We start from the raw sequence: 17,582 nt of genomic DNA on the forward strand, positions 1-17,582 counted from the left end.
GTTTGTCTGAACCGAACCAAAGGCTTCCAGCAGCAAAAACTGAGGTGGAAAACAGCTTTTCCAAGCATTGTGGCAATGGCAGGACTGGGAAAGTGTCGTGCACTGAAGTGACACCAACTCCTTGGAGGTTTTCTAACCAGCTTCGCATCTTCGGGCTCTCGGATTTTATTATCATTTATTATTCAGTAATAACGATGACGAACACGGAGTCTCACCGACCCAAGGCTCACGAATCACAGCGTCTAATTGGTGTTTTAATCATCTTCTGGTAGGGAAAATGATAACGGTATGAACTGCAACAAACGTTTTTATGGTTTGGGGCTTGAAGTTGAACAAGCTCCGGGAGACGTTGATTCTTCATCCCCGATTCCGCAGAACGAGATGAGATACGTGGCAAAGGAAAACCAGCACATTTGGGGCAGGTAAAGTGAATTCTACTACTAAAAAAGCAAATGAGAGCACTTAAGTCCGTTTTAAAGTTAACCTCAATTAAAACGGCAGCTTACAGAAGGTTTAAGCTAATTACAGGTTGGTTTAATTGAATAGTAAACAACACTCAACCACCGTTTGCCGGTGATGTTCTAAAATACGGCGAATTAGCAAAGCGGAAGCGACCACTGGAGCACAAACCCGACGATAAACGTTTCCCTTGGGAATTTAACCCTTTTTCTTTCACTAAGAAACTATATTTAAAAGCTTAAAATAAAAAGAAAATAATAATTTCCCATAAAAATTAACCTAATTAAGATCACACCTTAAAAATCAGGGAATAAACTGTTCTTCACGCTTCCTTTAAGGAGGATCAAGGATGGCAAAATTAAGAATCTGAATAAATGTATGGAATGTCAACCTGTTGAGTATGTGCCAAGGGTGTCCCATTGCCCCTAACACACCAGCAGCCCATTTGCTACATTTTATTTCTCTTTAAATGGACCTCTCTCCATCACCCACCAACAACAAAGAAGCGAGAACGAGAAGAAAGTCAGATCAAAACCTTTACCTCAACGTTATTACACTTCGGGTGTTTTTATTAGCTTGTGGTTAATTAGGAACTGATAAGTAGCTAAATGATAGAAGTTAAAGCAATGTAAATGAAGACAAAGAATAGAAATTAAGAATTAGATAGAGCCCGACACTTGTAATGCAGGAGACATGGCAGCTTTCTCTTAATAATTGTTGAGAACACCCGCAGGACTTGCCGATCTTTGAGATATAAAGTATCTAAATTTTTCCCCTTTTTTGCAATAAAACTCCAGGCCTTTCACTAAATACTCAAACAAAATCATATTTTAAATGTTTTTCTAATACTATTTGCCTAGCAAAGAAAATAGCTATTTTTATTTTGTATTTTTTTAATTAATATTCTATTTTGGAGTTGCGTCGTAAGAGTTCAGCCCGCTGACTCCTTACACCTCTACAATGGGAAAAATCATTTATAAATTATTTAGAAACATCATTTAATTTCTGCTTCAGTGTCCTATGTTCCAACAGTCACTTGTATCTTCCCCTCTTGGTTTTGCCACTGACAGAACTAAAGACCTCGTTAGATTTTTTCCAGTCCGATCTGCCTCCAAATTCTTCTTTGTTTGGCACATCTGCCATTAATTTATCTCCATTTCCTACAAATTCTGGGAAAGAAATGGCTAAAATGTCTAAAATGCGATGGTTTGGGGTGAAACCAGTCTCATGGGGGCCACGATCCCTACCATATATATATATATTTTTTATATATTTATTTAACTGCATGGTATAATTATGGGCTGATTCCAATGGGATGAAGTTCAACAAGGCCAAAGGCCGGGTCCTGCACTTTGGCCACAACAACCCCCTGCAGCGCTCCAGGCTGGGCACAGAGTGGCTGGAGAGCAGTCAGGCAGAAAGGGACCTGGGGGACTAATGGACAGGAAGCTCAACATGAGCCAACAGTGTGCCCAGGTGGCCAAGAAGGCCAATGGTGTCCTGTCCTGTATCCAAACCAGCGTGGTCAGCAGGACAAGGGCAGTGACCCTTCCCCTGTGCTCTGCATTGGGGAGGCCACACCTGGAGTATTGTGTTCAGTTCTGGGCCCCTCAGCTCAGGAAAGAGATTGAAGTGCTGGAGCGGGTCCAGAGAAGAGCAACAAGACTGGGGAAGGGACTGGAACACAAGCCCTATGGGGAGAGGCTGAGGGAGCTGGGCTTGTTTAGTCTGGAGAAGAGGAGGCTTAGAGCTGAGCTCAGCACTCTCTAGAACTACCTGAAGGGCAGTTCTAGCCAGGTGGGGATTGGGCTCTTCTCCCAGGCATCAGCAATAGGACAAGGGGCCATGGGCTTCAACTCTGCCAGGGGAAATTGAGGCTGGAGATTAGAAAGCAATTCTGTGCAGAGAGAGTGGTCAGGCATTGGAATGGCTGCCCAGGGAGGTGCTGGACTCACCGGCCCTGCAGGTTTTTAAGCTGAGATTGGACATGGCACTTAGTGCCATGATCTAGTCAATGGACTGGAGTTGGACCAAGGCTTGGACTTGATGATCTCTGAGGTCTTTTCCAACCCAGTCATTCTGTGATTCTGTGAATCTTCATGGTGATTAATCAGCAGGGGTTTTTAAGATAATTTCCTGTTTGTGTTGCCTTTTGATTTATTCAGAAAGCAGTCGTGTAGAATTCACTCATCCAAACCAGAAATTCTCCTTCCAGAAAGGTCAAGGTACAAATTCTACCCAATCTGCACCTCCATTTTTAAATCAAATCATCTTATGAAGTGCCAGAAAGCAGCTTCTAAAACATTCCGGATGGGGTGAAAGCGGATCTAGACCATCTACATTGCAGGGATATGAAGGTGGAGATGTGAACACACGCTAAAATCAAATCAAATCAAAGTGGGAGAAAAGTGGCCTCTTGTCCAAACCATCCTTGTGCTGGAAAGCACAAAATTGCTGTTATTTTTGTTGTAGGAAAATAACTGTGCACTCACGGGCTCATCTATCACTGGAATCCGCAGGCCTCTTGTATCACTGATATTTTTGAAGAGACTATTATTCACTATTATTTTATTCCGAGCCTCTAATGCTTTGACTGTGAGACTAAAGCTCCTCGGAGTATCTCAGACAAAGCAACACGAAGAAATTCAATGGGGAAATAAGAAAAGTTGAATAAAAACAGGGCAAAACGTGGAGTATCGACCGTTCTCCTCTCCACCAGCTGAAATAACCACCAAAGTCAATGAGAATATTCTGTAAATGAAGTAGCCAAGAGTATTTAATATCCATTCCCATTTCGCACGTTAGGTCAAAGTCAACACCCGCAACTGGCAACGCAAATGGAAAGAAGGAAGTTTCAACACAACAGGACACTTGGTAGCTAATTATATTATATTAGTAGCTAATTATATTCAACAAAATGTTAGAAGGAGCATTTAAGGCGGATTTTATAAGGTGCTTCCAAGATCTGAAGAGCAGCCAGTAAACATGAAACCACAGATACGCCTGAACTGAGATTTTCTTTCCAAATCAGCCCACTTCAGCTCCCCACTAATTACATAATTATGATCAACATATTTCAATGCCTTTTTTTGAGTATTAAAGGTGACATTTTGAGACAACTCTGTTCTAAAGAGGGACGTCAGACACCCAACTTGCTGTTGAATGTAAGATTAACTCAAGCTAAGCGTAACTTGGAAACAAAACAATCCATCAATAACGCAGATTAAATCAACGCCTATAACAACAACCACATGTTCTCCAAACCCTGAGCTCTCGCTCGCGCGATTTTCATTCCTACAGCACACGATCAACATCGGAGGCAAATCCTCCAGCTCCCAGTTGACCCCGCAGTAACTTTTTACATGTTTTGTTATTCTAAAAAAACCCTTTTTGATCCTTTTCTTTAGAATTTCCAGGGCATCCTCTCCTTGTGAATTCAGATCCATTTCTTCTCACTGACTTTGTCACGTTGGATTCGCCCAAGAGTTTTGCGTTGGTGTCGCCCAAGAGTTTTGCGTTGGTGTCGCCCAAGAGTTTTGCGTTGGTTTCACCCAAGAGTTTTGAGTTGGTTTCACTCAAGAGTTTTGAGTTGGTTTCACCCAAGAGTTTTGAGTTGGTTTCACTCAAGAGTTTTGCGTTGGTTTCACCCAAGAGTTTTGAGTTCGTTTCACCCAAGAGTTTTGAGTTGGCTTCATCCAAGAGTTTTGAGTTCGTTTCACCCAAGAGTTTTGAGTTGGCTTCACCCAAGAGTTTTGAGTTGGCTTCACACCAAGAGTTTTGAGTTGGCTTCACCCAAGAGGTTTGTGTTGGCTTCACCCAAGAGTTCTGAGTTGGCTTCACCCAAGAGTTTTGAGTTGGCTTCACCCAAGAGTTTTGTGTTGGCTTCACCCAAGAGTTTTTCCTACAAGTCACATTCCCACCTGGCTCCCTCATGAGAACTCTCCCTTCGTTAAGGGATTAACTCATTAACGACCACCCGCACACAGACATTCACGAAACAGCCGCCAAACGCTGGTCCTACCTGTATACGCCATGTTCTTCGGGTTTCCGTAGGGAGCCCCAGGTTGGACGGGGCTGTAAACAGGGTTCATGGTGGAAGACCGGGAGCTCTGAGGAAAAAAGAAAAGCAGAATTGAGTCAATCACCTCAATTTATCTCCAAAAAAGTTGTCTGCGTAAAGAGTCTTCCGCTACACGATAGCGTTGCCCTGTTATAATTCAAGACACAGTGAGCTGTGATGGAAAAGGATTTACAACAAGACGTTACAACCAGGTAGCGTAATTAATAATTCAAGTTGGGGATCTTTCAGTTAATTCCCTTAACTTCTTCTGCCTACAAATGTACCCGGAGCAGATTAATTTTACATATCTCCGCGTTCAGAGCGGCTCAGGATTTGCAACCCCGTGTCCAGCTTGCGATGAACAAAGAGGAGAAGGCACAAATTCAGACAAAAGAATCCTCCTCCTCCTCGGAGCTCATCGCTCTTGGGTGACAAAACCAACTGCCATGAAGACCCGACCTTTCCGAAATTAGCAGATAAAAGACCGTTCGCTGCTGGTGAAATATTTGTGAGCTGATTCCATCAAACTCAAGCCCAAGGTTTGGTGCACGGGGCACCCAGGGCCACCCACCGCGTACAAGACTGGGAGATGCCGCCATGGACATACCCTGTTTCCCCAAAAATAAGCCCTACCCCGAAAATAAGCCCTAGGAGGATTTTACAGGATTTTTGAGGATGTTCAAAACATAAGCCCTACTCCAAAAATAAGCCCTAGTTACAGTTCATTAAAAAGTCAATTTAGATAGTGTCCAGGCAGCTACACATGTAAAATTTAAATTAACTGGCAATAGAATGCAGCAGGACAGATGTGACAAAATGTGACAACATGACCATGTTTGAATAGATGTTGATTATTTGTTCAAGATTGTTGTTCATGGAAAAATACAACAACCCTTGAAAATAAGCCCTATATAAGACCCTGTCTTATTTTCAGGGAAAGAGGGTAACGCAGGCAATGAGACAAACCAGCCCTCCTGTTTCCCTCTGCAATAAAGATGCCGAAGCAGCGCCGGGTTCGCTTCTTGTGAGCTTTATTTAGAGGAAAGCAAGTGGCTTGGGGATTTGCGTCTACTATCTGTCAGTTAAGCAAGTGGCTCAGTTAATTATCTTAATGAAGCACATTCTCAATTCTGATTAATGGGAAAATCAGTCATTAAGCTTCATTAGGCGACGCATTTGTCTCCACAGCTATCTAGTGACAATTTCACACAAGAACCTCAACAAACTTGCTTCAAAATGTGCATTTTTTTTAAAAAAAATGTATTATTTTACAGTTCGTAAACAAAACGGTTCATTCCAAACAAGTCTCTCATGATGGATGCACAATTTGTTAAGTCATTAACTCCTTCCGCTGTACCTCGGGATAGTAAACAAGTCAGATGTTAAATGTTAGCACCAATTGACTTGACAACAATTACTGCTTAATTAATTAGCCTTCCCTCCACCCTCAGCAGTTCTCAAAGCAAAGGAAACCGTGGTTATAAAGCGAGCTGGAAGAAAAAGCTCCACCAAGAGACGTATTTACACCAGCAGCTTCACTAACGCATGATGGAGCTTGTAAGATCAACAGGAAAATCAATGCAAAACTTTACATCCCTGAGATATTATAGTGGGGGATTTACACCCAAGTGTAAGGGGTTTATGGCCCTGGGGTGTCCCGGTGAGCCCGTCCTGGTAAGTGTTTGCTTTTTGGCTTGAGTTCTCACTTACAGGAGAAAACCCAACGTCATCTGTCCCTGAGATGATGAACATCAGCTTGTGTAAGTGTCCGACCAAAACTGCGACTTTTGGGCTGCGTATGGAGCCTGTTCAACACAGGAGGGTGTTTCGGGGTAGGATGTGGTGGATACAGGATGCACTCAAACGTACAACTCAAACCATACAAACACCTGTCTGCGTACAGTACAGAGAATCACAGAATCATTTTGGTTAGAAAAGACCTTTGAGGTCATCAGGTCCATCTGTTAACACTGCCAGGTCCACCACTAAACCACGTCCCTACGTGTCTCATAGAATCACAGAAGGGTTTGGGTTAAGGGATGTTCCCAGCTCCCCCAGTGCCCCCCCTGCCATGAGCAGGGACATCTTCACCAGCTCAGGTTGCTCAGAGCCCCGTCCAGCCTGGCCTGGGATGTCTCCAGGGATGGTTCAGCCACCACCTCTCTGGCCAACCTGGGCCAGGCTCTCACCACCCTCAGGGCAACAATTTCTTCCTCATGTCTGGCCTGAATCTCCCTCCTTTAGTTTAAACCATCACCCCTTGTTCTATGACAACAGGCCCTGCTCAAAAGTCTGTCCCCATCTTTCCTCTCAGCCCCTTCTAAGTCCGGAAAGGCCGCACTAAGGTCTCCCCGGAGCTTCTCTTCTCCAGCTGAACACCCCAACTCTCTCAGCCTGTCCCCCAGCAGAGCTGTTCCAGCCTCGCATCATTTCTGGGGCTCCTCTGGCCTCCCGCTGCCAGGCCGGTGGGATGTCCAAAGCCTCCCAAGGGACAGAGTAACTCCTCCTCTTCCCCAGACACCCTTCCAGTCAGGTTCTTAGGCTGCAAGGACCTTCAATCTGATCCCATCCCACCATCCTCATATTCCCAGGAGAAAAGTCAATATCCAGGCTCCACATTAGGTATCTGGCCACCCAACCAACAGCACGATGCCCAACGCTCTCAACAAATGCACCCATGGGGCTGAACGATGCTCTTTGCACAGGGGACCACTGGGACAAGGGGCAATGGGTTCAAACTGGAACACAGGAGGTTCCACTTAAATATGAGAAGAAACTTGTTATTGGTGAGGGTGGCAGAGCCTGGCCCAGGCTGCCCAGGGGGGTTGTGGAGTCTCCTTCTGTGCAGACATTCCAACCCGCCTGGACACCTTCCTGTGTAACCTCATCTGGGTGTTCCTGCTCCATGGGGGGATTGCACTGGATGAGCTTTCCAGGTCCCTTCCAACCCCTGGCATTCTGGGATTCTGTGACATCCCTGCAGTAACACCCATTGACTGCAGAAAAGCTCCATCCTCTTCCTCAGCCAAGCGCGGGCACATGGCCCTCACGTCAGCCATTGCATTGTCTGTAAGCTCAGGATGTTCTTCAACAGAGCAAGAAAGTGATGGGTCCATCTTGCGCCAGCCCTGTTCTCTCCTTCTCTTCCTCAGCTGAGTCTTCCTGCCCAAGAAATGAAGTTTATGAGGGTCCCTCTTCCCTCTACCTTCCAATCAAATGTTTGTTCCTCCACCTAGAACTAAAAAGCAACAGCCGGACCTGCTCCTGGGTGAGGACGGAGTCACGGCTGCATTTATAAAGCCCCTTGTCCCATGCAGTCGTCATTTCTTTCACACTTTTCTGGGTGTAAAGAGCACAAATATATCATAATTTGCTGAAAATTGCTGCATACACCTGGCTCGCTTTAGGTGTCGGACCGAATGGTAAAATGAAACGCTCTTATCGAGAAGGATGAAAGAAAATGCTTTTTAGCTGAGATAAAAAGATGGTGAGCGCGATATTGTACTGTGAGGAAGAGGTTTGTGCTTCCTCCCTGCTTGGTATGCAGGGTGTTATTTCCAGCCAGCATGAAAGAGTCCACGCGAACAGCATTTGAGACGGAAGGTCTTCTTTCTTTTCAGCATCCAGTATTAAAGCACATTCAGTGGAGCTTCCATTACGTTTTGCGAGACAATACCGCTGAAAAATACATTTTAAACTCATTACGGCCAGCGCATTGTGGCATTCAAAAAGCTGCGCTGGAACAGGAATCAAACAGGATTAGCAAAATTAAACCTCCTTCGCCACAATAACTTGCAGCCCTTGCTCGTGGCTATGAATATACAACAAACAGACTAATATAAATGAATTATAAACAGACAAACATGAGTATTGCTCTTTTGCACGGAGCTTCCATGGGTTCCTAAGCCCCAGGGCAGGGATGTTCTGTTGTTTAGAAGCTGCTGAGACCCCAGCAAGAAGCTGAAGGAGAAGCTCCAGCAGGGATGCCATGGGAACAAGTGGTTGGTGAACAGGCTCGGGATACCTGAAAACATTCAATTTTCATCTATTTTACCTTCCCCGTGAAAGCGGACGCCATGTTTCCATCACACTAGGGAATTACTGCAGATGAAGGGTAAATAGAAATACTAATAAGAGAGAGGTCAGGCTATGGGAGGCCACCACGCCAAGGCGCCGGCCAAATGGAGTTTGCAAGAGGGATTTCTGAACAGCACGAGCAGGGAAATGAAAATGTTTGTGCTGTGAATGCGGAGCTGGAATTGGATGTGCTGTGAGGTGGCTGCAGAGCCGCACTCGGGTGCTCTGGACAAAGCTGAGCTTTGTGCTCTGCACGGTGATCTGCTGCTGCCGCTCGGGGGAGATGACTCTGTCCTCCATCCCTGGTGACAGCCTGCGACACAGTCATAGAACCATTGCGGTTGGAAAAGACCCTCAAGATCATCGAGTCCAACCCTGGCACTGCTCCATGTCCTGAGAACCTCATGTCCGTGTGTCCAGCCCTCCAGGGATGGTGTCTCCAGCACTGCCCTGGGCAGCCTGTTCCAATGCCCCACAGCCCTTTGGGGAAGAAATTGTTCCCCACATCCAACCTCAACCTCCCCTGGCGCAACTTGAGGCCGTTTCCTCTGCTCCTGGCGCTTGTTCCTGGGGAGCAGAGCCCGACCCCCCTGGCTCCAAGCTCCTTTCAGGCAGTTCAGAGATCAGAAGGTCTCCCCTCAGCTCCTGTTCTCCAGCTGAACCCCCCAGGTCCCTCAGCCGCTCCCATCACACTTGTGCTCCAGCCCCTCACCAGCTCCGTTCCCTTCTCTCAACTCGCTCCAGCACCTCAAGGCCTTTCTTGGCGTGAGGGGCCCAAAACTGAACATCATCTGATGGGGACAGATTTTTGAGCAGGGCCTGTTCCCATAGCACAACGGGTGATGGTTTTAAACTAAAGGAGGGAGATTCACGCTGGACATGAGGAAGAAATTGTTGCCCTGAGGGTGGTGAGAGCCTGGCCCAGGTTGGCCAGAGAGGTGGTGGCTGAACCATCCCTGGAGACATCCCAGGCCAGGCTGGACGGGGCTCTGAGCAACCTGAGCTGGTGAAGATGTCCCTGCTCATGGCAGGGGGGGCACTGGGGGAGCTGGGACGGTCCCTTTAACCCAAACCGTCCTGTGATTGTATGATCTACTTCATCCCCTTCCAACAGGAACACTCAAAAACCAGCACAGGTATCACCACCACCTTCAAACCACTACAGGTGCAAGACAATGAGAACATCCTTCCCTCTTGTTCTTTATCATTGGTTTGCTTTGCTTTCTTTAATTAATCTGCACATCGCCTCTTTAAATTCATTTTATACAAATGGCATGCTAATAGTATTCAGACAAAGCCTCCTTGAACATGGAAAGACCTCCTGACCTTACACTACATTCAAAATTCCAATAACATTCTGAACCATTTCTGCAGTGAATTCATTTGAAGCTTGACCGTCGCTTGGGATCTGCCGATCGCTAATTAAATTAACTTCCAATTCATCCGCTAAAGGTTCATTTAGGCAAACTACAAGGCTACATCCTATGTTTCCCCCCAAAACTTATGTGGTGACAGCTCAGAGATTCAGAACACAACGTGGTTTTCCACAATTAACAGCTCCTTATTAATACAGCCCTTTTTTAGCTACACCGTAACTAACAGCTGGTTGAACGTATCTCACCTAAAGCAAAATATTTAATGTGTTGAAGACCTTAGAAAAGAATCTGGTTGAAGTTGACGCAATTCTAGTTCATCTTTTATTAATAAAATAAAATGCAATTCGAAAAAAAAATGGATGGAAAGAGAAAATTTCTGCTCTGCTCCAGCCTTGTTTAACCCGGATAACTGTAAAATCCCCACCACAATCTCCAGCTCCACCAAACCTGCTTCATAAATTAATGAAGCTGGAGCAGAAGGGTCATCATGGTCTTCAAACCATCCACCTGATACATTTATTGATCTTCATATTGCCATTTTTATTGAAAAAGCACCCATGAGGTGGTAGCTGACAAGAAGAGCTGGGCAAGGAGCTTTTCTTCCATCCTGAGAGGATATTTGCTGCTCCCCCCTGTGCTGGGCACTGGGGAGGCCAAACCTTGAATCCTGGGGTCAGTTTTGGGCCCTTCATAACAAGGAAGACCTTGAGGGGAAGTCGGGCTCTGCTCCCAAGGAACAAGGGACAGGACAACAGGAAACGGCCTCAAGTTGCGCCAGGGGAGGTTGAGGTTGGATGTGGGGAACAATTTCTTCCCCAAAGGGCTGTGGGGCATTGGAACAGGCTGCCCAGGGCAGTGCTGGAGTCACCATCCCTGGAGGGTTGGACAGACGGACATGAGGTTATCAGGGACATGGGGTAGTAGAGGAACGGTTGGACTCGATGAACTTGACGGGCTTTTCCAACCAAAATGATTTTATGATTCTGTAATAAGCATTTCCACATCTGAAATACAGGTTTGATTTCACGCTTATTGGCTTGCTCATGGTCATGTCCTACATCCCTTTCTTTCTGGGAGTGTTTCCAGTGGAAATGAAGATGTGCGGCAAAGCCGCAGTTCAGGAACATTCTAGCAGTTGATGTTACCGCACACAGGATGGTTTGAAACTAAAGGAGGGAGATTCAGGCTGGACATGAGGAAGAAATTGTTGCCCTGAGGGTGGTGAGAGCCTGGCCCAGGTTGGCCAGAGAGGTGGTGGCTGAACCATCCCTGGAGACATCCCAGGCCAGGCTGGACGGGGCTCTGAGCAACCTGAGCTGGTGAAGATGTCCCTGCTCATGGCAGGGGGGCACTGGGGGAGCTGGGAAGGTCTCTTCAACCCAAACTATTCTGTGATTCTTTGCTGATGGGAACCAGATTTGAAGCTCAGTCATTACCCAACGCAATCAAGACGTTTGATGTGTGAATATGGACGGCGTTGGAGTCGGCAGCACAGGTGGTGATTAACTCAATGCTGTTTGTGTGCGGTCTTTCCTGAGGCTCTGAACGTGACTCAGCTGCATTACTCATTAATTACGCTGACGATGTATTTTCTTCGCAGATACCTCCTGTTGCGCCACTTCAGCAATCGGAACGGCACGTGCGTTTGTATCCGGCTGCTCCGAGGTGTCCCAGGGGCTCAGCGATGAAAAGGTCTGTATGCAGATGAATTCTGTGCTGTAAATTCTTTGCTATTTGCAATACTAAAGGGTTTCACCAGGAGGTAACCAAAAAATAAATGTGTTTTTTAATAACTAACATACCTGTGTTTCCATAACCATTCTCAGCAGTTCTCAAACATCCTCCTTGATTAATCCCTATTAATTTCTTCAACCTGAGGCCTTGTCATCTTTTCCCTTTGAGATGCACCCTGTTGCACTCTTGTATTTAGTGCTCTCGTTCTGCTCTCTGGCTGAGCCACGTCCTCCTCCGGCTCATTGTCTCGATTCTTTTATCTTCACAGTCCGACTTCATTGTTTTTTGGCCGAAAAAACTTCCCAGGACACGCAGTTTGAAGACTCTTCTCTCTGCTCCTTTCTTTCCACAAACGATAGCTTGGGACATCTTCCATGAGGAAAAGCCTTTTGATAGAGCGGGTTCTGCCTTACTAGACCAGGGTGAGCACAGATTTGCTGGAGGTTCCAGTATAAACTGGGGAACAACCTGTTGGAGAGCAGTGTAGGGGAAAGGGACCTGGGGGTCCTGGGGACAGCAGGGTGACCATGAGCCAGCACTGGGCCCTTGTGGCCAGGAAGCCAATGGTACCTGGGGTGGATGAGAAGGGGGTGGTCAGTAGGTCAGAGAGGTTCTCCTGCCCCTCTGCTCTGCCCTGGGGAGACCACACCTGGAATATTGTGTCCAGTTGTGGCCCCTGAGTTCCAGCAGGACAGGGAACTGCTGGAGAGAGTCCAGCGCAGCCACCAAGATGCTGAAGGGAGTGGAGCATCTCCCGTGTGAGGAAAGGCTGAGGGAGCTGGGGCTCTGGAGCTGGACAAGAGGACACTGAGGGGCGACCTCATTCATGTTTACAGATATCTAAAGGGTGAGTGTCAGGAGGATGGAGCCAGGATCTTCTCGGTGACAACCAATGATAGGACAAGCAGCAGTGGGGACAAACTGGAACACAGGAGGTTCCACTTAAATTTGAGAAGAAACTTGTTCCCAGTGAGGGTGGCAGAGCCTGGCCCAGGCTGCCCAGGGGGGTTGTGGAGTCTCCTTCTGTGCAGACATTCCAACCCGCCTGGACACCTTCCTGTGTAACCTCATCTGGGTGTTCCTGCTCCATGGGGGGATTGCACTGGATGAGCTTTCCAGGGCCCTTCCAACCCCTCACATTCTGGGATTCTGGGATTCTGTGATCATTTGTGCTGTAGCTCATTTCTCAAACCTCCACCTTCCTCCAGATTCTCAGGCTGGAATTTTATTGGCATCAGACGTAACCAATTTCCAAAGATTTTGGTCTTTTCGAATGGTCTCCATTCAGAAGGTTCCATGGCACCTGGTAGGACACCAGAAACCTTGGAAGGGTGGTGGGGGTGAGGGCAGCATTCACATTTTTCCATCAATGTATATCTATATTACAGCAAATCATCAAACAGATGATGTTTGATGCCTCACAGGACCATGAAAATGTACTTAGATTATTATCTATGATGCTAGACAAGCACTATCAAGTGTCCAAACAACATTTTTAATTAACTTACTGCAGAATTTGACCTACTATAAAATTATTGAGGCTTTGGTTAGAAAATTTCCCTGGCGTATAAACATTGATCCCTTAACATCACCCAGTCATTATAAAAAAAAAGCAAAATAATATTTTTAATTATCTTTCTTATCTGAGACTTCTCAAGCTGCTTCAGCCCTTTGTCCATCACTCCTTCCCCTACAGACAGAAAAATAATGTTCATAAAAAGATAATTTACGTTACTAACAAATATAAGCTTCCCCTTCCAAGCTCTTTAAAATTATTAAAATAAGACACGCTTTAATTTCTGTTTTGCTCCAAAATTTCCAACCGCTACCATTAATCATCATTTTTGTAATTGCTCCCCTCAGTGTGGGAGAATCGCTTTCCAACAATATCCTGAATATTGAGTATCCTGAATATCCTTCCCAGGCACTGCGGCAGGATCAAGACCTAAATTGGGACCTGGGCGGATTACACCATATAAAGTCGACATGCCAGAAATACAAGATTCCTGGAATTAAAATCAGATGAAGGCAGAGACGTCATTTAATAATATATGGGTCACGATCCACTCGGCTTTATTTGGGCAGTGTTCAAATCCACTGCGCTGCAGGGTTTGGGTCATTTATGACTTCCAGCCATGGCTGTTCCTCGCTGCCCTCTAACGATCTCCTCCTAACGATGTCCTTCGCATGGACAAAGATGGGATATAAAAACTGGGAAAAATGCAGATTAATGGTGTGAATATTTTATATTTTGTATCTATGTGGGAACTCGATTTGAATCCTAAAGATTTATTCAGTCACCTCTAGCTCTCAAATATCAAAACGGAGTTGGAGCCGGGGCGTTCTACAGCTTGTTCCCCTCCCCATGTCCACCAAAGCTTTCATGGATTTGGCTGAAGGTTGGTGGTGTTGGTGGGGATCGTTGTCCCATCAGAGTGTCCCACGAATGTCACCAGCTGCCCAAACCCAACTGCCTCCATGACCAAACTATGCCATGCTCCTGAGCTGATGAAGGAGGTGACGCTTAGCACCCTCGCTCCCTACCATGACCGCGTTCCTTCTGCACATACGCCCTACGTGATATTTAGGGAATTATGGAATAGTTCAGGTTGGAAGGGACCTTCAAAGCTCATCCAGTGCCCCCCCTGCCATGAGCAGGGACATCTTCACCAGCTCAGGTTGCTCAGAGCCCCGTCCAGCCTGGCCTGGGATGTCTCCAGGGATGGTTCAGCCACCACCTCTCTGGCCAACCTGGGACAGGCTCTCACCACCCTCAGGGCCAACAATTTCTTATTTCTATGCTGAATCTCTCTCCTTTAGTTTCAAACCATCACTCCTTATCCTATCACAACAGGCCCTGCTCAAAAGTCCGTCCCCATCTTTCTTCTCGGCCCCTTTTAAGTCCAGAAAAGCCGCATTAAGGTCTCCCCAGAGCTTCTCTTCCTTCTACAGACTCTGAGCCTTTATGGGTGGATGTTGCAAAAATATGCACTAAAACAACATACAACCAGCAAAAGAGAAAGAAAGTTTGCATCAGATGGCAACGATCAATCACTTGAAATCTTTAAATGAGGCTACGTGGTCTCAACCACAAGTTAAACATTCCACACAGGAATTACTGAAGGTCGGTAGCGAGAGACAGGAGACCAAGATCAGCCAATGTATGATACGACTCCATAACACAAGCAATATGCAATCAATTAGCATATTCATTTCATAATCACTGTAAAAGCCAAGAATCTTTCATCCTGCCGTTCCAGAGGGGTTTGCAAGCGCTTTTGTTCCTCTCCAGTTCCCAGTGAATATCCCCAGGCCCAGGAGGCCCGAACCAGGAATTCTTTTGCAGGCCACACAAAGGAAAGGGCTGAAAGGCCACAAAAAGTCAACAATTAACGCTTTTCATACATTTCCGGACTTTTCTTCCTCAGCTAAAGAGCGGGAAGAGATTGAGCGAAGTCTGAAGGAGCTTACACCTCGTAGTTTATATTGGCAAGAAGGAATTGCTAAATCCCCATTGATTTAGGCTGGGCAGACAACCCAGCTTTGCGTTCCTGTTTTCCATCCAGGGGAAAAAAGGCAATTTTAGGGGTTGAATAGCACGGCAGAAATTAAAGCAGAGCAGTCATTCACTTCTTTAAAATAAATGTATGCCGATGTGAATGAAAAAACAATGAGAAAAGGCTTTGGGGCCGCTCGGAAATGTTTAAAATGAAAAGCTCGCTCTGGAGCAGCCAAGCAAATATTGGTCTTCACACGCAAACATTTCTATTCACCTCAAATTGATTTGTCCTGGTCAAGGATACGTGGAGCCATTCGAGCTACCAGTATTTAAGTGTAGGAAAGAAATAAATCCTGATGTTTTATTCAAAATATTAACAATGTGATAGGTAAATCCAACACGAGACGACGCTCTTGGTTCTGAGAGTGAAGTAGGATTTCCAGTCGCAACTACAGGTATTTCTGATCAAAGCAATACCAAAATGTTAACACGTTCACTTGTCGAAGGATATTACACATTAAAACCCAAGAGGGCGTCCAGCAATGATATGATTAGTTTAATTAACTAATTTGTCATTCGCATTTGCTTTGGCTTGAAGGATACCAGAGCCTCCATATCAACAGTGACAATGCTTTGCAGCAGTGATAAAAACCTTCTTTTCTGGCAATCCTTTGATGCTATGGCGACAAAAATGCCTAAAAGTTCCCATTTGCCACAGAACGGTTTAATTCCATGTTAATCCCTATTGTGAGAAAGCAATTTTGCAATTTAACAGAGTCACTGAACATTTAACAGAGTGACGGCCAACAGGTCACCCCAAATTTTACACACGTGCGGCCACCACAACTCTACAAAATGTGTTTAATTGTCGGTTTGTCTAAGCTTTCTGCTTTTCTAATATAATTTCAGTAGTAATATAATTTTAGTATCATTTACAAGTGTAAAGGCAAAAGTTTAAGTGAAGACAGAATGTATAATCTTTGGGTTATACATCCTCCAAAATATACCGAAATTAAACTACCTACATCTTCGCACCATAAATAACGTAATGAAGATAGGAAAACATACACTTGTAGCTGTCTTGTATCAAAACCAACACCAAATCAAGCACTTTGCACATCCAAATAGACAGCGAGGTATCACCTTCATCGGATAATTTAATTATTCCTAGAATTCAGTGTCGCAGCTATTTTACAACACATTTAGGTGTAAGCTTAAAACCTGGGTTTAGGCAGAGATGTCTGCAGCCTCGCAGCTTTACATTATAAACTCTATAAAGTCTTATGAATATTCCACAAAGATCCCAGCGCATTAGACATTGATTACACGACTTACAGACGCACACCCCTGATTTATGTATTTTGAAACAGAAAAGAAATCAGGCCTTTGATTTGCAACCCATTCGTGACACATTTATTTCCACGCCGATAAGCATCATCTCGGCTCGTAACAACCTTTCTGCCATCGCTCTTCATAACAATTCAATCCGCGACTTAAATTAACTCGATCAATCATAGAACAGGTGCTCACCGCCTACTTGAGAGGTTTCCTTGCTCCACATTTCCCTCTGTTCTGACGATGCCCAAATTGATATTACCCGCGATGGAAAACACGGCCTGGCAGGGGACTGATTTGGGTAAGATTCGCTCGAGTTTTTAATGAATTCACAGCTTTGTTTTTACATATTTGGAAAATAAACTCAATGTTCCCAGGAAGCGTTTGGTGAAATATTGGGTGGCGTGTTTTTATTTACCCTTAAAAAGCAAGAGAAATCAAGTTCACAGAATCCCAGAATGTCAGGGGTTGGAAGGGACCTGGAAAGCTCATCCAGTGCAATCCCCCCATGGAGCAGGAACACCCAGATGAGGTTACACAGGAAGGTGTCCAGGCGGGTTGGAATGTCTGCACAGAAGGAGACTCCACAACCCCCCTGGGCAGCCTGGGCCAGGCTCTGACACCCTCACCAGGAAGAAGCTCCTTCTTAAATTTAAGTGGAGCCTCCTGTGTTCCAGTTTGTACCATTGCCCCTTGTCCTACCATTGGTTGTCACCCAGAAGAGCCTGGCTCCATCCTCCTGACGCTCCCCCTTTATATATTTATAAACATGAATGAGGTCATCACCCCTCAGTCTCCTCTTGTCCAGCTCCAGAGCCCCAGCTCCCTCAGCCTTTCCTCACACGGGAGATGCTCCACTCCCTCCAGCATCTTGGTGGCTGCGCTGGACTCTCTCCAGCAGTTCCCTGTCCTGCTGGAACTCAGGGGCCACAACTGGACACAAGATTCCAGGTGTGGTCTCCCCAGGGCAGAGCAGAGGGGCAGGAGAACCTCTCTGACCTACTGACCACCCCCTTCTCATCCACCCCAGGTAACATTGGCT

At 45.8% G+C, this 17,582-nt stretch overlaps 1 protein-coding gene across 3 annotated transcripts in view; it reads right to left on the reverse strand.

Moving 5' to 3' along the window:
• Window positions 1-17,582, reverse strand: part of FAM168A (family with sequence similarity 168 member A) — a 202,825-nt gene that overhangs the window by 96,208 nt on the left and 89,035 nt on the right. For all 3 annotated transcript variants that reach the window (XM_082056829.1, XM_082056827.1, XM_082056828.1), the window contains exon 3: window positions 4,481-4,568. In XM_082056829.1, coding sequence (XP_081912955.1) covers window positions 4,481-4,550 — 70 coding nt within the window. In that variant the 5' untranslated portion in view covers window positions 4,551-4,568. The remainder of the gene's footprint in view (window positions 1-4,480; window positions 4,569-17,582) is intronic.

This window comes from Streptopelia decaocto (assembly GCF_964273445.1).
Source record: "Streptopelia decaocto genome assembly, chromosome: 1".
NCBI lineage: Eukaryota > Metazoa > Chordata > Aves > Columbiformes > Columbidae > Streptopelia > Streptopelia decaocto.